General features: G+C 38.5%; 1 protein-coding gene across 4 annotated transcripts in view; it reads right to left on the bottom strand.

Annotated features, from left to right (window-relative positions):
- Positions 1-22,491, bottom strand: part of CTPS2 (CTP synthase 2) — an 83,944-nt gene that overhangs the window by 42,821 nt on the left and 18,632 nt on the right. For 2 of the 4 annotated variants that reach the window (XM_077343156.1, XM_077343153.1), the window contains exons 2-12: positions 17,390-17,595; positions 14,613-14,783; positions 13,921-14,021; positions 13,111-13,227; positions 11,677-11,760; positions 10,623-10,703; positions 8,750-8,901; positions 7,695-7,827; positions 5,126-5,214; positions 2,644-2,738; positions 2,033-2,095 (exon numbers count right to left, since the gene is read on the bottom strand). In XM_077343156.1, coding sequence (XP_077199271.1) covers positions 2,033-2,095; positions 2,644-2,738; positions 5,126-5,214; positions 7,695-7,827; positions 8,750-8,901; positions 10,623-10,703; positions 11,677-11,760; positions 13,111-13,227; positions 13,921-14,021; positions 14,613-14,783; positions 17,390-17,595 — 1,292 coding nt within the window. Of the gene's footprint in view, positions 1-2,032; positions 2,096-2,643; positions 2,739-5,125; positions 5,215-7,694; positions 7,828-8,749; positions 8,902-10,622; positions 10,704-11,676; positions 11,761-13,110; positions 13,228-13,920; positions 14,022-14,612; positions 14,784-17,389; positions 17,596-20,323; positions 20,544-21,672; positions 22,463-22,491 lie in introns of those variants that run through there. The other 2 variants (XM_077343154.1, XM_077343155.1) reach the window with 2 other exon arrangements.

Genomic DNA, 22,491 nt, shown 5'->3' with positions numbered 1-22,491 from the left:
TGATGTGCCATCTCTTGCTGACCTCACCTGATAGAGATTATCCACTGTGATCTTCTGACATGTTAGCAGTAACACTGAAGAAACTGCTGTGCTGCTTCCTACCAGTGACTATCCATTGTGTTTCTAACCCTCCTCCATTCCTCCTGGCTGCCATTTTAAGTTTCAACATCGTCCTAATCATTACAACGACTTTATCAGAGAGACTGAAAAAGCCAGCAGTGTTTAGATGCCTGCAGATACATTCTTGATGAAGCAGTAAATAAGAATGTTAACATCTCACTGTCAAATTATATAGCTATGCATTGTACTGAAAAGTTATCTTGTGATACTGAAGCTCAATTTATTCCCAACTGTAAAAGCTGAAGTGGTCTGCACTTCAAACTGATGAATCAACAGATATTTCAATTAGAATTTAGCAAGATTTGCTAGATGTATCAGTGAGGAGAAAGTACCTTAGGATGCTTTTATAGCTCACAACCTAATAAATAGTATTTTGAAAGATATTTCAAAGTTTGATGAATATTTTTCAAGGGACACCTAGACTGGAAGACCATTGTCAATCTTTTGCTGTTGGTACTGCCTCAGTAAAAGGCACGTCCCATGAAACTGTTGCAAAATTCTGCAAAATTGCAAATGCTGACTTGCAAGTTACATATTGTATGATCCATGACATGTTAGCAAGCAGATTATTCTTAAGGTGTCTGATCACATAAAAATTGTCTTATTAAACCAATACACTGAACAGCCCAATCTTCAGAGATGGGTACTGAGCTCACACTGCTGCTGCATAACTAAGTGATATGGCTATTGCATGGCAAGGTGCTTCCAGAATTCTTGAGCTTCGAGAAGAAATGAAGTTAGCAGTATTGTTCAGTACCAATGGCTTGGATCAAGTAATGCACAAATGGAAACTAGCAGTTATATCTGTGCAAGATCTTCTGCACTACTTAGTGCCTTCCTCCCTGTATATATTATAGTGCTCAGAAACTGTTTACATAAATGGAAATACAAATGACACAGTAATTTTTACTTAATGTAATCTACCGTGGTTTTTTTCTTGTATCTCTGCACAAGAGTTCCAGTGAAAGTGGAAATTTTGAGCTGCATTCAATCTACTGAATGGGTATCAAAAGTAACATACGTACATGGCAGCTGAGCTGAATTTGTAAGATACAGAGTCCATTAATTTCAACCTTCCACTTTGCAACTAAGATAAATGCTTTCAAAAATAAGTTACTTTTTTTGGAAGAAAAGGACTGATTATCAGGAATCAGGCTGAGCCCAGCCAGTAGAGTCCATGATAAAGGCACATCCAAGATCCAACAGGGAGTTAAGAATACAAGGAAAAACTTTATTTAACAAAATCTACAGAGTTGCTAGACAGAGCCAAGATCTCCTAAGCAAAAGATCTTGGCAGTAACAAAGAACAATAGACACCTCAGGGTAGTTATAGGTTATTCTCAATAAGGGAGGGGGAACATAGGCAATTTGGCGGGAGAGCAGAGGGCACCAAAGGAGTGCCAGATGGCCAGGGTCTAATCTCTACAGCTATATTTCTGTTGAGTCTTTGCTCTCCATGCAAGGTTGCGGGAAGAGTTTGATAAAGCGAAAGGAGGAAGATGCCCCACTGGAAAAGAAGGGGAGTCTTGGATCCACAGGACAGATTTACAGGTTTACAATGCCTAGCCTTGCAAGGCTTCAGGAAACGAAACAGGCATGAATTGGGGTTCATGACACTGATGAGCAAATGTTTGATATGTGTTGCTGCTTTTTATTTCTGCTTTAAAGACTTAGGAATAACATTTACTCCCCCAAACACTACAGCAATTATTAGGTCCTTAAAACTTACCATATATGATAAATATAACAGAATGTCTTTAAACAAATAAATCTCCCTCTTGCAAAAAGTGGGACTATTACTATCATCGTCAGACTTGGGTTCTCTGATACAGTGATTGATGGGACATAAGATACAAAAGGCTGAAAAAACATTATTTTAGTCAACAATTTCATAGCAGGCAGCTAAATGTACCTGGCCAGTTCAGGCAATTCCTTGCAAATTCCACTACTGCCAGCTGCATCCCTAAACAAACTCCTGTAAGAAAGAAGAAGAAAAAAGAACGAATGGAAACAACTTTACGATTTCTTTAGTCTTTTACAACAGCATAAGCCATGCTTTATGGACCAGCAAGTGAAAAGTGGGGCATAAATATAAAAAACATTCAATGTCCAAGTCCATCACTGTTACTGAAATTCAGAGGGAAATACTTCTAACTTAGATTAAGGCATTAAAGCAGTCCAGTCAAAACTCTATAAACCTGGAGCTGTAGTAAATGAGAGCATGATCCAACCTGGATTACCCAGAACTGGAAATCTTACTTGATAGTGGAAATACCATTTCCTTCTGCCCCTAAAGACATGTTTCCTGTACTTTTTAAAGATGGGGAGATTCTCCATTGGCAGACTCAGGCATATTCCTTCCTTTCTCTCTTCCCTAAGGGCAATGGGGCAGGGGGTGCTTTTGGGGCTGCAGCATGATAAGGAAGATGAGGAATCCCCACTCTACTTTCCATCAGCACAAATTTTCTGCAGTGTTGAGAAAGGAAGTACAGAAATTTAATTATAATTAAATAAACATCTTACCAAGGAAAGGCTTCTTCTTTTTTCTTGCCCATGATATAGCTTGAAGTTTTCCCTCTGTTCCTCTGTGTCCAAAACCTCCAGGGACTAAAATACAACTGAAACAATATAAAAGGGCAAAAAGAGATAAGAATATGAAATGACAGTATACTCCTCAGGTTTAACTGATTGTTGCTTGAAAATAAAAATACTTCTTTTTCATTAATCACAAAGCAGTGTGATTAAGCAGATGTAGTCCAAGGGGTTTAAAAATGTACAGGCACATTAATGCAAAAATTAATATATTTATCATGTGTAATACTAAACATTTAAAATGGTTCTAGAAGAAAAAGAGTATTTCCTTGCATACACAATTCTAAGAGTTGGTACTGTGGAGTGACTACCAGTACAATCCTATACTGAGTTATATCCTTCTAAGCCCAGTGTCTGCTCAGAATTGCACAATGAGGTTCAAACTAGAGAATGCATTTTTAACAAGCTGGGTCTGAGCTTCTCTGACCTAAGTCACATTCCATGCAACCAGATGCCAGTTGTGGGAAACTAAGTGTTCGGGCTCTTCAGAGGAATACTGCAAGAGGCACAAGGATCTTCCATACACAAAATGCAGAGGAGGATTACTTGCCAGGGGAGCAGCATGTGCATTAAATGCCTCTCACATAACACTCCCAAGCCATTTTGGGTTGACAAGACAACACAGAAATCCTCTCCCTGCCTCTGTACCACAGTTCCAGTCTGGAGAAGGCCTCTGCAGCGCTTGGCCATTCAATTCTGAAAATGGTTGAGAGTTCATGGCTAAATATATAATCTACTTTGGCTCTCAGGTGGGTACGAATCACAGCCTCTCCAGTCCAACTCTTCTTCCATAAATTCAATAGGCTGCTGTAACTTAATACCCCACAGGGTTCTGTACTTATTAGCTGGAAAAGTGTCATAGGAAGCTTGGCCTCCTGATTCATTACATTTATAATAATTTGAAAATTAGATCAATCAACTGAAATCAAAAGTAATTAACTATACTGCTTTAAGAATTGCTGGATCTGACTGAGATCTATTTAGTCTAGTACCCTTCGTTCGATAGCAGCCAGCCAAATGCCTTAGAAAGCTCTCCAACTGGCTGATGAAATGTTTATACTGTCAAGTCTCCAACACCTGAGAGCTACAGTTCTTCTCTACAAAGCATCTCCTTTTAGCTAGTAATTTAACTATCTTCCAAATTTTGTCTAATGCATCAAATCTAATGGCTTTTATTATATCCTGAGGTTATGAATCTCATAAATTTATGAACCATTAGGTCCTGATCTCAAACACTCTAACCTGGAAACCAAGCAATACAATTCTTGGGTTTCAGGCTGAAATGCAATAGTTCCCTTTAGGGAACTAAATAAAGTTCTAAATAACTAAATAAATTTAGTTAACTAAATAACTAAATAAATTTAGTTAACGAAATAAATAACTAAATAAATTTATTTCCCTTTAGGGAAATAAATAGGATAGCAATATCCATTTGCCCACCTGCCAAGAAGAAGCAAGATAGATCATTCTGGAAATATCCTGCATTAGAGCCCTGAACACTGAGGACATCCTTTTGGATATGGCTGGGTATAGGGACTGGTGGGAAGCATGGGAACTGAACTCTCAAACGATTCTCATCCTTATCATTTCAGCAACAAGAATTAAATTTCCTCAAGTACAAGTTAATGGAAGCAATTTTGGTTTCCTTGCACTTCCCCACAAAAGCCACTGCTGAGAAACAAGGGACCCTCCAGAACATTATGCTAAATAAAGTAAGAATAGGAAGTTTCCCAAGGGGTGGGCTAGAAATAGGTTTTCCTGTGCCTGGGTGCCTTCTCAACCATTTGATAGAGATCACCCCTTTACTAAGAACTATATCCCTCAGACTGGTTAGGAATCACTTTACTAGGAACTATTTCCATCAGACTTGAATGGAGTTCCTTCTTGATCCTCTCACTCTTAACCTTCCTTCCCAGTCAACTGACACTCACAACTGCCCTTCTAACTGACTCTCTCAACTGTAGAATTCAATTTTGATCCCCTATCACTCCAGGTTTTCAGGCCGGGTTAAAACATTCTACCATTTATGTCCATCATACCATCCATAATAGTTTCCCCACATTTGAAGAAGGCATTACTTTAAAGATTTTGTGTTATGAAGCCCCATGTCCATCACTTTGATAATTCTACCAAGATACTGAACATTCCAATGAAATTCTACAGATGCTGCTGCAAAAACCATGCAATTTAATGCAGAACTTTAGCCAGCAGAAATCATAATGCTTCTCATTCAGTAAAAATCTTTGCATGAAAAAACTTCAAATATAGGCATACCAAGTGAATCAAACTATACTTGCAGACAGTCTTTTAAATTAAAAATGTCAAAAAATAAAATCATGGACATTATGACCAAGAAAACCAAACTATAAACCTTTTAAATTATATCAGCTCAAAAATAACAAATACCACTTACTCAGATTTGCATAATTTTTGCCAGGCTTGATGGAATTTCACTGGATTCTCAGCTTCTGTATTATGCTCAAGATCCGCTGAGTCTATGTACTAATTAAGAAACACACATATAAAATGATATAATAAAATAGCTATTTCCATATTTTTCACATAGTTTATAAATATCAGATTTCCAGTAACTGCATGAAAATTACCACCACAACAGAACATTACAGAACTGAGAGCTGGACCTGGCAGGTCCATTCTTCTCATGGCAGCTTTATCCCATGGCACAAGGAACCTTCACTTCAAGCATGAGGCACTCTTACTAGCAGAAAAGTTGCCTGAATACATGGAACAACCAAGGAAAAGCAATGATGTGAGTTGACTTGAACCACAGGATCTACATTATTCCGCTAAAGTTCCTTGGCTGTAGTCTATGAATTGTTCTAGCACCGCTCTTGCTAGAAGTAGTCTTGCATGTTTACATCATTATTTTAACTCTTTAAAAGTAGAAGACTAAATAAAATTGTAGTTTCACATTTTATTTTTCACAACAGTGGTGTGAGACAATAGGAAAAGATGACATCGACACAGAGCACCACAATAAACAAAGCATGAGTTAATTCTTGTTTAATTGAAAAGCAGGAAAGGAAAACATCTGTTACCATGGTTGCCTTATTCTTCACAACATAAGCATTGACAACAAAACATGAAAGCATTCTTTCATAGATTTCAATTTTGTCAAATATTATTCTCTCTTCTTTATAATTACAAGTTTGAAACCTTTAAATATAAGTTTTTCCTACAAAAGGTACTACTCATTGACAAGGATAAATCAGTTATTATTATTATATATGAGATTTATAATTTCTGTATCAAGCAATGTTAAAAAATTCTATTGCAAATTTATTATGATTATTCTAATTATATTCTTCCCCTGCAATAATCCCTCTCCCCCCCCCCAAAAAAAATTGTCTCTGTGAGTGTAGGCACTCAAATTCAAAATGCTACTGAAATTATTTGCTTTTTTTGACTGAAAATTTGTTTACATGATCTGCTTCCATCACATATATGGTGGCTGCAATGGGCAAAGTGCACAAGCAATAATTTTAGGTGCTTGAACTGTCTCCTGGATAGCTCAATGGACATTAAACATAATAAAGGGGTAGGACCAAATTAGATTTCCAAAACTCTAATAGTGCCTTCCCAAACAAAGTTACAGCCTTCTAAACTCAATGAACTTAGAGTGTAGCTCAGTTTATGGTTAAATGACACATTATGCTTTACCTGAATTCACCACAGGAACTTTCAACTGTACTGCAGCTGCAATTCCCTGGTGACAATTCCTATGTAATAGCACAGCAGAATCCTGATTCAGATCAGGAGGACTATGATGCATGGGGAAGGCAGGATCTCTTCCCTACAGTCCCAATCTGAATTGGGACCCTGCTACAGTACTGCTGAGAGTCTCCCTATTAAACTCACATACAGCAAAATGTGTAGTTTTGCCATTATGATGGCAATGTAAATTGAGGGGGGTGTTGACCTGGAAAAAATAGCTGTTATTGGCACAAATTATAGCTCTTCTGTTCAGCAGAATTAAAAGTTATGATTATGCAAAAATAATAGCTGATATTACTGCATTACTGTTTAAATAGGTTTGTATCAAGCCAGTTTAAAATAACAAACCTGGTTGGCACATTTTCACAAAATTTACATTTAAATATTTTAAATGTTCACAGTATTCATGTGGCAAACATGATAGTTGTAAAGAGCAAAGCTGTTCCACCTCTAAAAGTGAATAATTTAAAAATGTTTTATAATACCTTTAAGTTATTAAATTAAATCCTTTGCTATCTACCAAATGTACAGCATAATCCAGCAAACACTTGCACATATTCTTCCGACTGAGTGATCAATTTTAAGCGCAGGTAAACATACTTGGCCACTTGTAAATCATTGCTTTAGTTCAGTGGTTCTTAACCTTCCTAATGCCGCAGCCCTTTAATCCAGTTCCTCATGCTGTGGTGACCCCCAACCATAAAATTATGCAAGTGTTCTTTCACATAAATTAAACCGAAACTGACCAATGGCGTGAAGATCTGTTGTTCATGATTGTACATAAATTGTTTTTCCCCTGGGGTTTTTCAGTTCAGTTCTGCCTCTTGTCCCACCATGCCCATCTTGCTCTTTTCCACTGTTCCAGACAGATGAACACTCTATCTCAATCTACCCCGCAAGGCTGTTGTGTGGATGGCGCCGCCCCGAGACAAACTACTTGCCCTGCTGTGACCCCTGTGAAAGGGTCCTTTGACCCCCAAAGAGGTCCCGACCACCAGGTTGAGAACCACTGCTTTAACTAATGCTGTAACTAGCATTAATTAAGTTAACAAATGTTGACAATAGTATTTGTCAAGTATAGGCTCCTCCCTTCATAACACAGAGATCCAATACAGCAAATTACTGTTTTACATTTTAAACAATAACTTGCCAGTGAAGTCCTAAGTTATTTAAACTTTATTTCTCAACTATAGCTATTTGAAGTCAAGGCATCAAGAGAAAGAAATGAAAGAGAGATCAGTACTCACCATTAAATCAAGTCTGTGATTAATTGCCAAAGCTGAATGTTCCAGTGCCTTGAAAACAGAGGTATAGCAATCACTCAGTTTTGTGTACTTGCCAACCAGAGCTACAGAACATGTCTTCAGCATCCTCTCATACCTGGCAATATAAATTACCATTCAATGCACATCACCACAAGTAAAATCATAAAGAAGTGCTTCACTTTTAGTATATAAAAGTTTGTAAAAATCATTATAGCTTCCCCTAGGAACAAAAAACAAACAGCTTGTAGCTGTTAGAACTATGGCTGCAGTCTGACCATACCTTTAGGAAGGGCAATAAAATCTTACACTGACAACGGATTTTGGGGAAGCAGTAAAAGGCAGCACTACCAGTTGTTTAGTTTATCAATACATTTTAGTTTATCAATACATTACAGACACTAAAATGTTTTGCACTCTAAGATGGCTGCAAATCTAAGCAAACACAAGAAAGTGCCACTAAAATAATTGGGGCTCCCTTCTGAGTTAATATGACTGGGCTGAGAATTTAGCTGAGAATTTAGTTGGAAGATTTATCATGGTATCGGGAGGCTAGGGGAGGGAGAATCACACCAGATGAGTTGAGAGAGCAATTGGGATGTACAAACTGGGACGTATCCCAAATGTCTGTTGGATACACTGCAGCAAGAGGCAACTTCTTCATACAGACAACCTAACCCCGAGCTCTTCAGTTATTGCTGTGATACAGATGGGAAGCTGAGGAACAACAGGCATCAATCAAGCTGGATACCATTTTTCATGGAAAACAGTATGGTAAGAATGTTCTACTATATGGCATTTTGTAAAAAATAATTGCATGTAATGTTTAAAAATAATACTCAATAAGTCAGTTGGCTGGTTTCCCGGGAATTTATGATAGCCCTGGATGTACTTCTCTGCAGTTAGCACTTACACACACCCCTCCCCCCCCACAAATGCTAGCATGGTCCTTTATGAAAGCGCTGCAAAAGATGTTCTAATGCAAATGGTTAGGATACAGGAAGTGGAAAGAAACACAACAAGAAAGAATAAAGCAATACCTATCAGCCATTTTTTTCCATTTGAAAAGAAGATCACTAGGGTGGTCATCAATTGGCAGGTTCAATCTTTCTTTAAAGTATTTAATTATGCCTTGCTCTTCCAACAGGATTGGCACCCGGTAAGTAGAAGAAACATCATGGATGAATATTACCTACAAAAAGATTTTAATTACTGATATCTGGACTTTTTAAAAACTGGATGCACACTTACATGGCATGAAATCTATTACTATTAATCTAATGATTTTTTAAACCTCACCAGACTAACTGAGAAGGAAAAAATGAGGAAATCCATAGTATACAATTTAATGTTAGATTCATTTATCAAAAATAACTCCCTGATTAACTAAGTCACTGATTTTTAATGGATGTATTTATCATTTTTAACAAAAAATCACAAACAGAAGGCACAATCTTAGAAGTGTTTCCTTATTCCACATTAGAGAATATCTTTTCTAAGATTTGTTTCTGTTCCAGCTATGATGCATGCAGGCATTATATAAAAACAAAGACATGCTTTATCTTCAAAATGTTAATTAATTTCAATGCAAAATTATGCAGATTTAATACATCTTATTAATTTTAGCCAATGAATGGAAGATCTAAGAATGAAACTCTCAATGCATTTCCTATTAAATATGTTCCCTTATAAACAATGGGACTTGCATCCAAGTAATCATACATAGGTCTGTGCTAAGAAGGTTTTATAATCAGATTGTAACCCTACAGAATACAAAAATAAGAATTCATATATTATTGTTGTTGTTGTTTTAAAAGCCTTCATGCAATCAAGAAGTTTCTTAAGGATGTTATGATACCTTATTCTATACTATGGGGAAAAATCAAAAGACAGCAAAATGGTAGTTAAGGATGACAAGATTACAGACAAGCAAATTATCTTTTTAATAATAAAAGCAGCTTGTAAATTTGTATTAAATAATTTCCCTATATTTGTAGTGTGTACTGTTGTAATATATCAACAGTAAAATATGGTGTTAAAGCAGGTAAAATGTGCAGAACTCTCTCAGCATTGTCTACAAATCCAAAACCCTGATTACTCAGGAATTTCTACTCTTACCGAAAAGGTATCACTATAGCCTCAAATCAGGTATTCAAAAGTACAATATCATGCATATGTACATACAATCTTCCTGCCATGTACTTTTTGTTTTTGTTTAACAAGTTAATACTTATGCTGTGCTTCACTTGTTGCATTGTCTAATGGATACCCCACCCTGTGGATTGTATTGATTTATTCTGGTAATCCACTTTGCGCCCCAGAGAGAAATAAGGACCATAAATAACATAAATAAAATGAATAAAATAGGGTTCTGTGCTATAGATCTGTCGTAGCTTAACTATCACATTTATATTTGAATTTTTCTCAACCTTGAGCCCTTTGGGGAACAAAATGCAGTGTATTCTTTTAAAATGCATATAAATAATTGAAGAATCAGCCTCTAACCCTTTTACATTCAAAATAATAATGACTGTGATTCTTCTGTGGTTAACAGCAAGAATAATTTCAAGTCTTTAAAAAAATTCTGTATTATATGGTGACATTGAAAGATACAACACTGACCTCTGCTGGATTATATTGGACTTGATTCATATACTTGTCTAGGTATTTACTGATTTTTCCCTATAAATATATTATGAAATACAAGAGATTATAAATAATATGGTATGGAAATTTTGAGGGGTATAAAGGGACTGAAATAAAAGAGTGACCACAAGTTCAGAAAGAATGGAATCCTCTCAATGAAAGGCTGCTTATTATGAATATCCAAAATTCTACTCCCTCTCATAAACTAAAAAAAACCTAGAAATTACTTGCAAGCCTCATTGTTCCTTTGTTGAAGAGCCTACAAACCTGTTCAGGTTCCACATGACAAAACATGGAGATCTTTTCTTTCACAGCCATTTCGATAGGCTTAGTACTTCTGCATACTATCTGTTAAAATACAGACAAACAGGTAAGTGACAAGTGTTGGTTGTAGAGAGTTTAAACAACTGTATGGTAGACACCACTCAAAACATCAACAAGGTAATTTGTGTATTACATTTATTACATTTATATTTCACCTTTCTACTGTGAAAGAACTCAAGACAACATCTACATGGGATTCCTAAGAGATCTCCTATCCAGGCAGTGATCACTACTTACTTAGCTTCAGCAAGGCATTTATTTTAAGTGTCTTTCCAATGCTACTCAAATAAATGCTATGAAAGTTTCTTCTTCCATTTCCCTGTCAATATTATTCTTCCAGACTACTTTTGTATCAATCAATTCTCACAAGGTTTCCTGAGATATATTGAACTTTTTAAAGTATCTGAGCATCTAGATAATAACTCAAACATAAATAGAAGCTGTTCTTATCCTCTATAATTTTGTCAGCAGAATGATATATATATATACACAGTCACAGCAGCAGTGATAGAGGGCCTCTGGTAAATACTTGCCAGCCCAAATGCTGATCTGGTGCTCTTCATAAACCAAATATTACTGTTTTTTCTCTTTTTAAATTGTCAGTTTTAATTGCTTGTATTTTAATTTTGGTCTGAATGACCGTAAATAAACATTGATTGATTGATTGACCATTTATGCACTGGAACTTCATTGCCCCAGCTCCTGTGCAGGAGCACAAATCGGGGGCGAATGAGGTGCACCAAGCCAAATGCTCCCTCCATGTGGGTGCAGGAAGAGGTGGGGCAACCTGCCACAACTAAAACTCCAGCCTGCAGCTCGGCATGAAACCTCCAGTGCATAAACATTGTTCATAAGTAGGAAATAAACTATTCATTTTTATGTTGGAAATTATTTCTTACACCTAAAAGCTTTGCTGCACTGTAAATGCTGATGTCGCACTCTTTTCATTATACTGATTTTCCATTGAAAATAAATGTTCAGATTTTAACAAGCTCACCAAGTCAGGAGACAGCCCAAGACCTCTCAAAGCCCGGACGCTATTCTGAGTAGGTTTCGTTTTCTGTTCTCCAGTAGCACTAGGCTGTAAATTTTGTATCCATAGAGGGGGAAGGGCAAAATACATTTTTTTAAAAAATCCAAGAAATATAGGGATGCTAGAAATATATGCAATGATTGCTTTTTATCAAATCTAAAACTATTTTACAGTTTTAACACAAAATAAATAATAACTTAGCATATTAGATTGCACTAGAAGAAGAAGAAGAAGAAGAAGAAGAAGAAGAAGAAGAAGAAGAAGAGTTGGTTCTTATATGCCGCTTTTCCCTACCCGAAGGAGGCTTAAAGCGGCTTACAGTCGCCTTCCCATTCCTCTCCCCACAACAGACACCCTGTGGGGTGGGTGAGGCTGAGAGAGCCCTGATATCACTGCTCGGTCAGAACAGTTTTATCAGCGCTGTGTTGAGCCCAAGGTCACCCAGCTGACTGCACGTGGGGGAGCGCAGAATCGAACCTGGCATGCCAGATTAGAAGTCCGCACTCCTAACCACTACACCAAACTGGCTCTCTGGCACAGTCATGACATTTAAAAATATAACTTAGTTTTCTTTGTGCAAAATTGTAAATACTCCCATACTACAGAGAACTGCAAACTGCCACATTCTATGCTATTTTTTAGCATATGTATCTCTCATATGAGAGGCAGAAAAAAAATCCTCAATGAGCTCACCCTCAAGGTGTTGCTCTCCCTGGTTTTTCTGTCCTCAATCAATCACAGACCATGGGGCAGGGAGGAGTGGTGGCTATCCTGGTTTGGGAGGGTTACTCCTTCAGGGTGCTCCGAAAGCCAAAGATCCCAGGAACTGAATGTGTTCACCTGGGGTGGAAGCTGGTCAAGAACTTCACCAGCTGGCTGGTGTACCACCCGCTGAATGCATCAGCAAATGCCCTGTTGGGCCTGCTAGGTGGTGGCCAAGTGGACTCTGAAGCACTCCAAGGGCCAGAACCCGAAGGAAATCTACCTGGCCTCAACCAGAATTAAAAATATATTTGAATATTGAGTTAAAACTTTTTAGCACTAAAACACTGACACACTATACACTAACCACCATACACTTTATTGCATACAGTGTAAACAATTAGTCATATTTAAACACTGTATAATTAAAATATTGCATGTATCTACAGCGTAGGCAAGAATAATAATTCTCTAATTATGTAAATTGACTTACATAAAAATCTTCATACCATACATGATTGCAATCGTTAATGTGAAAATGTGAACAACCGTCAGCAATGCAATTAATAACTGAGCAAACATAACCTGTTCTTCATCCACTCTCAATTAAACATACTTTAAATGTTTTTTCTAGTTCTAAATATAAATATTGTTATTAATCATGATAAAAATACAACACACAACATAAAGACTTGCCTGTGGCACAAGACTGACATGGATATTGCAAAAATTCTCCCGTTTGGCCTTAAACTGAAATTGTCGGAAAGCTTCCACAAAGGGCATTCCTTCAATGTCTCCAATAGTTCCACCCAGCTGCAAAGGAAAGCCTATAGTTAATCAGACAGAGTCAAACTGAAAAATAAGACCAACTCAATACTCATCTGACTCTAGAGCAGGGGTAGTCAAACTGCAGCCCTCCTGATATTCATGGACTACAATTCCCATGAGCCCCTGCCAGCAAACACTCAGCAAACGCAGGCAGGGGCTCATGGGAATTGTAGTCCATGGACATCTGGAGGGCTGCAGGTTTGACTACCCCTGCTCTAGACTCTTCATTTATAATTTGCTAACATCGGTTCTTTACTAAAAAGGGGGGTGGAGCACTATCACATGAAAGGGTACTGATAATAAAACATGTGTGATGGTTTCTTCCTGCTATTATGACTACTTGGACAGTGTTCACACAGTTTACTAATTTAACAGGATTAAGTTTTGCTTATATATTCCCACTGTTATGATGCTCAGTTCATAGTCTGAGGAAGAGTGCTTGCACTCGAAAGATCACGCCTTGAATAAATCTTTATTGGTCTTAAAGGTGCTACTGGACTCTGATTTTATTGTACACCATATACCATACCACATACCATAGTAGTCGTCAATGTTTCTGTAGAAGTAGTTTCCTTAAAGAACTTTTAAAATACTACCAAAAAACACAGAGGAAAGTTATTCTCTATTCACATTATAAAATACATTTTGACTACACATATCAGTAATGCTCACACTCACTTCAATTACACATATCTGTGGCTCTTTCTTATCGCTATCCACAGGAACCTTTGCCTGGTTCATTACCCATTCCTGAACAGCATCCGTAATATGTGGTACAACTGCAAGGCAAACGGAGGGTTAATGCAAGAAAAAGTCAAAATGTACTTTAAAATTCAGATGTCACCTAGTATAATAGACTAAAGAGAGAGCAGCAACATTTAAAAAGTATGCTATCTTTATTGAAGCCTCAAGAATCCTTCAGAGGCTATCAAGTTAGATAGATAGATGAAAGGAGTATGAATGGGAAAGACAATGTAGACTGCTTTCTGTTTGAAATTATCAGTTATTTGGGGCATTAATATTTTATACGTAACTCTCCAAACAGATTTTATTCAGGATTTCATAATTAATTTTCTACAGTTTGAAAAGCTTTATAAATACTGCTGTTAGATCTCAATTAAAGGGCAATTAAATTATTATTATGTAAATAAATAAAAAGTACGTAGCAAATGTATGACAACAATGCTGCTAACAAAGATAATTCCAACCTCTCTGCTCCACATGAAACTCACTGGGAAGCTTTTAGCCAGCAACTGTTACTCAACCTAACCAAAGACAAAACTGGATGACTACATGCAGTGTTTGAGATCTCTGGAAGAAAGGCAAAAGACAAACATGGTAAAGGGAATGTCTATAAAGAACTGAAGCACCTTGAACTGTTTTCCCCAAGTAGTCTCCATGCCTCTCTTTATTGATGACATGCTGATAGATCTTTCCAGTAGTAATGTTGTTATCCTTATAAAGGTTAATATCTAAGAATCGTTCATAGTTTCCCAAGTCTAAATCAACTTCTCCGCCATCATTTAGAACAAAAACTTCACCTGAAAAAAACAATGTTTTAAAAATATAATTCAGGAGATTTGAAACCATATAATTAATTTGAAGGCACTGGGGAAGGCACTGGCAAACCACCCCATATTGAGTCTGACATGAAAACGCTAGAGGGCGTCACCCCAAGGGTCAGACATGACTCGGTGCTTGCACAGGGGATACCTTTACCTTTAATTAATTTGAAATGCCTTTTAACAATCAATCATTTTGAGAGCCCCGCACTTATATCTACAATAACATCCTAGACTAATTGGGCTATAATGGGTAAAATTCTGCTTAAGGCAGCACTGTCAGAAACTAATTTCTGTAAAATGAAAGATGGAAAGAAGTCAGAGTCTAGCCAAAGATGTTGTACAACATGAAAACTCTTCAATATAAAATGAGATCGGAAAGCTATTCATTTTATATAGTTCAATAATTTCTCTAGAGGGCCCTATTTCAGTGTTACAAGGGCACATCTATTCTTCTCCAGTTCAAAAACTAAAGTAAGTAGCATAATTCCGGCCTTTCCTCTTCGCTATACCAGCGGATGGGGGCATCTTTACTACTCTTGCATACACTGCTCCTACGTTTGGCAAGTACTGAGCTTCACAGTATTTCCTAAGTATAATGTGGCCATTTTACTGTTTAGTATAGAAATAGTCAGGTTAATTTTGTCATAATTGTTTTTCTAATTATTCCCTTCAATAAACTTATCCATGAATTTCAGTAATTCTTCCAAACTGCTAAGTTTTTTGTAACTTTATCAATAATCTCTTTGTTGTCCTTTGTGTGCCTTATTACCCAGACTCTAAACCAGCAGCACCTAGTGGAAAACGGAGACAATTATGAAGGTTTTCTTCTTTGTGTTCAAGAAACCCTAGTGTAAATTTGAGATTGAACTGGAAAGTGGGGCCCATTCATAAAGAAACATCCTACTTCTATTATCCCAGTTCACTGAGCAAACCCTTCCTCCAGCCTAAAAAGCCTTGCACTAATTTAAGTGGCTCTTCTGTTGGACAACTGGCAAAAGACATGTTTTTGGAACTGCATGAAGCATAGAGTAATGTAATCTAGATGCCGTCTTCAGTGCAGGGCTATTTCATGGAGCCTTAATCATTTTAATTCTTCAGAAGTGTAGCCCAAAATACCCATTGGGTTTGATTTTGTAGTGGAAAGCTAGCTAGGAGAAAAAATTCTCCTTCATCACTAAAATATTTTCTTCTTAAAAGCTAGGTCATAATGATTATTGATCTGCCTTATATGTGGAACGAACTTATGGCCATGTAAGAAGTAAACATGGATGTTTGTTATTTATGCAAAAGTCTAAAAGAGTAAAGTAGGAAACTGAAGAGTTGAAACTTCTGAACCCAGCTTTGTGACATAATTCTTTTTTTTCTTTTTTTTTGCAAAGATCCATCTCTCATCTGAAATTATATTTCCTTTCTGGCATTGGTTTGCCCAAAGAGACTCTTACCAGGATGGAAAAGGGAGTGCTTCAAAGGAAGAGATCCCAGGACAGGAATGGGTACAAATCAGTTGTCAAATTAAAGTTCTTCACAAACTCTGGCCTGCTCAAGGTTAGAGAACCAAGTTTGTGAACCAAAGAACTGTGACAAAATGCCACAAATCTTGGCACAATTTGTGGTAGCTCGTGAAGATTCGTGAAATGCTCCTCGCCACTCAGCTGTTTGGAACACTTTAAAGGGACTGCACAAGTCAACTCAAAACAGCTGAGCAGTTGGGAGCAAGCTTATCTCAGCTGTTTCTCAAGATTTGCAGATCCATGAACTGCACAAACCAGCTGGATTTGTAAATAAGCCTCCTAGTTCGATTTGAGGTTTGGGATTTGGTTTCAGATTCAGCCATGAGCCACAAACCAAACCACATCTGCCTGGTTCATGCCTATTCTTATCCTAAGCATTGGACCCAAGCTACAAATTGAATGCCTCTGATGAATAAGATTTTCTTACACTGAGTAGGAATGTCTATTATTACATAGATTCTAAACAAGCAAGAAACATTTCAGTAAATCAAAAACTAGTTTTCCATTACAACAGCCTCCTCACAGGACAGATTTATTTGTTTGTTTGTTTATTTATTTGCCATTCTGCCCGAAGGCTCATGGTGGTTTACATGAAACAAGAAATGATACAGATAACTCCATTTGTAGTAATAACAACAATAACATTAACATAATAACAACAATAACATTAACATAATTACAATAACATTAAAGAACGGTGGAAACTGCAAAGAGCATCCATTCAACTCATACTGAGGCCGTGAGTTGGGCGAATTTGCAATGGTGAACCAAATGCTTGGAGGAGGAGCTCCCTTTTGCAGGCCCTGTGGAACTGATCTATATCTATCAAAGTCAATTATTTAAGAAAGAATACCTCTGTTTAGGATTGTACTATAAGTCAGATAGCTGTATAGGGAGAACCCTGTTTTTTAGGGGAGGGGATCTCGCTACATTCAGTAGATAAATACATATCAATTCACTGTTAGGAGCCTTTACAAAGGCAGATACTTTAAAAACTTCAACTGGCCCTATGTCTTAAGAAATGAAATAAACAATTGGACATATACAGAAAAAAATTTGCAGCACTCATACCATGTTCATAAGGTGAGAAGGTTCCAGCATCTATGTTAATGTAAGGATCTATTTTGATAGCAGTAACTCGAAGGCCACATGATTTCAAGATGGTTCCAATGCTACTTGCAATAATTCCTTTACCGATGCCCGAAATAACACCACCAGTTACTAAGATGTACTTCATGGGGTAATTAGAGGTGCACTGCGACTCTCGAACTGGAAATCTAAAAAAAATAGTAATTTGTTAAAGGTGGATATATGGCTTTGAAATTTCCCGCAGAAGTATTAAAGTTATCTTTAAAGAAATAACCTATTTTTTCAAGCAGATATTTGTGCAGAATGCACTCATATACAAAAAAGGTATGAACTCATCATCGCCGCATGCTTATAGACCAATATCACTACTTAACGTGGATTATAAAATTTTTGCTAAGGCCTTAGCAGAAAGACTGAAGAAATGCCTTAATGAAATCATCCATCCAGACCAAACAGGATTCATGCCCAAGAGGCATATGAAAAACAACATCAGATTTGTCCTTAATGCAATGGAGGTGGTGCGTGCTAAAGGAATCCAAGCGACTTTTGTGTTCTTAGACGCTGAAAAAGCTTTTGACAAGGTGCAATGGAAGTTTTTATTGGCCACTCTCACCCACCTAAAATGTGGGGATAATTTTTGGAATCTAATTAAGCATGTATACTCTAAGCAGGAGGCAAGAATTTTGGTTAATGGAATGTTAACCAAGGACCCTATTCAAATCTGGAAGGGAACCAGACAAGGATGTCCACTTTCCCCCCTACTATTCAACGTGGTATTGGAGTATCTAGCTTGTAAAATTCGAGTTAACGCAAAGCTTTCAGGACTTATGATTGCTGGAGAAGAATTTAAACTCAAAAGTTATGCTGATGATGTTGTTTGTGTATTAACCAATCCAATCACCACCTAAGAATTGCTGTTTGAAGAGATAAATACTTTTGGGAAACATTCTGGATACAGAGTAAATCTCTCTAAAACTAAGGTTATGTTATTTGGCATGTTTGACTAGAATACAGAGATAACCAAAAAGACATTAAGGTGTGAGATCAACCCCAAGAAGGTCAAATATCTAGGAGTCCAAATTGGAAACCATTCTGAGACCTTGTTTGCAAACAACTATGGGGAGCTTTGGTTACAAATCTAACAGGACATTAAGAAGTGGAACAGCTGGAACCTTTCGTGGTCAACAAGAATGACCACAGTAAAAATGTCAATATTACCAAAATTTAACTTCCTTTTTCAAATCCTACCAATAGATATCAATGACTCCGTGGTAAATAAATGGCAGTCTGAAATAAATAAGTTCATCTGGAACTATAAGAGGCCAAGAATTACCTTTAAAATCTTACAAGATGACAAGAAGAGAGGGGGACAGGGCATCCCAAATTTAAAATTATATATACATGCGGCAACACTGACAGCAGTGGCAGATTGGATAACTGACCCAATGACAAGAGACTTGGTGTTGGAAAAGGCAGCTAGCAAGCAAAGTTTTCATGAAATGCTCTGGCCCTCCCTGAAAACAAAAGGAAAGGAAAAACCTAAGGTCAACTTTTGGACAAGATCTCTCTTAAAGATCTGGAACAAATACGAAAAAAGACTCTGCTCTCCCATACCTACTAAAATCGCCAATAGAGGCGTATTTTTCCAGACAGCAGCACAAAAGAATAACATGCCCAATGTACAAGGACTTGTTAACGAGAACGGGTGAGCTCAAGAATCTGAAAGTATTAAACAAAGAAGGATATAAGCTACGATGGATGGAGTATAATCAATTGAAATCTAGACTAAAAACAGACTTTGAGATTCGTGTGGACAAAAACTCGCCTCTTAGTGATTTCGAAAACATGTTATTGCTCAAAAAAACCACACCTACAGGGCCAGATCTATAAACTACTTTTGAAATATGAGACCGAGTTGGAACAAGTTAAGAACTGTATGATTAAATGGATGCAAACTTTGGGCTCCATAATTGCTATGGAGGAATGGGAACGAGTATGGATCAAAATTCCTAAACAATCTAACAGCCAGATTTTAAGAGAAAATTGGTATGTTTTATAGATGGTATATTACTCCAAAGGTCATCGCAAAAATCTCAGATAGGTTTGATAATAAATGTTGGAAATGTAATAAAGCAGTAAGTTCCTTTTATCATATGTGGTGGAATTGTGAGAAAACAAAAAAGCATTGGGCTAAAATACATATGGTGTTACAGAAAATATTTAAAATGCGATACCCAATGAAGCCTGAATCTATGTTTCTAAGTTTTCATCCAAGTGTTTTACCAAGTTCCTCTAGAATCCTCTTCTTCCATGCAACTACGACGGCGCGGTTGGTGTGGGCGAAGCACTGGAAGGCGACTGAGACCCCAACTATTTCTACATGGCTAAACAAATTAGTGGACTTAGCAAAAATGGCAAGACTCACTAATATGGTTAATAAGAAACCACCGGAAGAATATGACGAACAGTGGAGCGATTACCTGGACTTTCTTAAGAAAGACAGCAGTAACTGTTAGGTTAGGATTAATATGCAATGGGAACTGACAACATATTTCTTGAGATAATATCAGACTATACTATATATGGTATACATGTATAGACTATGTATTAATAATTACTTATTAGCTGGTCGCTTTTTTCTTTTTTACCTTTCTGTAAACGCTTTATATAACAATAAATAAAATCTCAAAAAAAAGAAAAGAAAGAGTTGCTAAGGAAAAAAAAAAGAATGCTTTATTCCAACAAGTACCATCACTAGCTGGATTATTAGACAAAGTATGGGGGGGGGGGGGAGAGACAAATTCCTAGAACACAAAAACATCAATAGCCAAAAGGCAGGACAGAAATTCATCATGATGTTAGTAATGTTCATAATGGCATGGAATAATAAAGTTTGAAGCATCTAGATCTGATTACCATTGAAAGAATATTGAGTTAGACTGGCCCAGTGGTGCAATGGCCCAAGGTGTGTGAGTAGAGTTTCTGACAGTTGCTGCTGGGTCTGTCGCCAACAAGTCCTTCTTTATCAGGAAACATGACAATAGAGAGTTGTGTAGACCTTTCCCAGGTCTGTTTTGGCCACCCAGGCCACTCCTGCTCTCTTCCCCACTCCCAGTCATGGTTTCAAGGGAACCAAGATGTTGCAGTATTATGGTTGCCTAGCAATGCCCAACAACCACTGAATCTTCAGTTGGCACTCTTTTTCTTAAGGCTACAGGCCCTGTTTCTGTTATTTTAAAGAATTTTAATCCCCCAATTTAATTTATTTTGCTTATTTAGATTTCAGATTTTTTGCAACCCTGGGACTTTCTTCCAGTTTGCAGAAAATCTGCCCAGCCTGTCTCTAGTTCCATTATGCGGCTCTATTGCTGATGATGCAATTTGGAAATAGATATATTGATGCCAGGTCCAATCATCATCATTTGCAAATAAGACATCCCTCTAAATTAAGATCAGCTCTGAAAAACGATTTCTCACAAAAATGTTTTCAATCATAGGCAAAGCACTTTTCATGTAATTTCCCACATCCCTATATTGTCAGGCAGAGTCACTTCCAGAAAGAGAACAAGGGTGATGTTTCACACCATTTGTTTTACTGGGATTGTCTGTCTACTGGCTCCATGCTCTGAAACTGCAGGGACTCAGAGGATCAAGTTTGCTACTAAAAAGCAAAAAGAATGTGACAAGACTCTTGTGCCTTCTTAATAAATATGCTATGGTTTGAAATTCAACTACAGAAGCCTTTTTCTATAACCCACATAAACTGGTTGCATTTCTGCAGCATCCATGGCCACTGCTATGGGTTTTTTAGAACCAGTCTCATCTGTAACCTCTAGCCATGACCCGCTCTCCTTCCATGTATGTCATACTTGCTGGACCACTGCCTGTCACACGGCCAAGGTGCTGCTTCTAAATCGACATTTTTAGAGTGCATAGGAACCCTATATATGTGTGTGTGTGTGTTATCTTTTAAAAGCGGAGCTCGTTAGACCCGAAAACATGAGCCAGGCAGCAGCGGGGCAAATCCGCCCTTGTGAGGAGGAGAAGGAAGGGCCGCGTTTTCATTGCCGCCGCAGGCAGCCGCCCACAAGAAAGCGCGGGGTCGCCGTAGGGTTTGTCCGGAGGTGTCGTGGCGGCGGTCACCAGGGAGGGAAAGGCGTTTGGCTCCGCCGCCGCCGCCGCCGCCGCCGCCTGCCCCCGGGGCCGAAGGAAACTCTGCGGGGAGGCGCAGGCAGAGCGAGGGACTGGCGGGAAGGGCCGCTTACCTGGCGGCGAGGGCCGACTGGCAACGCCACAAGCTCCCGCGTCTCCCTCCCCGCCTGTCCCGGAGTCTTTCTCTCAGGGAGGCTTCAAGTCCGACGACCGCTAGGAGGAAGCCGAGTTCCCACCTGAGCGGCTGCCTCCTCCAAAGAGGCGGGTCGTGCAAACGACTGCAAGGGACGCCATCCTCCAGGGGGGACCTGCGGATCTCCCGGTTTTGCAGCTCATCTCCAGGCGACAGAGCTCAGATCCCCTGGAGAGAGAGGCTGCTTCGGGGGTGGATTCCGTGGCATGATACTCCACTGAGGTCCCTCCCCGCCGCCAGTCTCCAGGTAGTCCGAAACCCAGAGGTGGCAACCCGACTGGACTGCGGGAGCTCGCCCAGCGGCGAGAAGGCTGTCCTTGCACGCGGGCTCTCCGGCCGCTTTGGGGCCAAGGGCCTCGACGCTGTTTTTATGCCGACTGCTCAATTTGGGGGGTCTGCGCCCCTGTTGATCGATCCTCGGGCCGCTTAACTAGTGGTCACAAACAACCGGACAGAATTAGTATGAAGCACAGCCCGCCTCGGGCACTGGGACTCGAAGCACATGCCAAGGGCGACTCAGCAACCAGCAGCAGACGAAGTGCGAAGGGGGCTAAAAGGACTCCCGCCTTATGGCGCAAACACTGAAACAGAGTAAGGCAGGAGGGCAGGGCTAGAGAAAAGACTATTCGGGCCAGTCCACCAACGGGGTACGAAATGGGAGCAGCACCATTCAGCCCAAGCCCAAAAAGTCTAGGAGAAAACAAAATTGCACAGCAAGACTGAAAGGGGGGGGGGGGGG

Source organism: Paroedura picta, chromosome 6, assembly GCF_049243985.1.
Source record: "Paroedura picta isolate Pp20150507F chromosome 6, Ppicta_v3.0, whole genome shotgun sequence".
NCBI lineage: Eukaryota > Metazoa > Chordata > Lepidosauria > Squamata > Gekkonidae > Paroedura > Paroedura picta.
The sequence above is the reverse complement of the archived record's forward strand: the minus strand, read 5'-3'. Positions and strand labels throughout refer to the sequence as shown.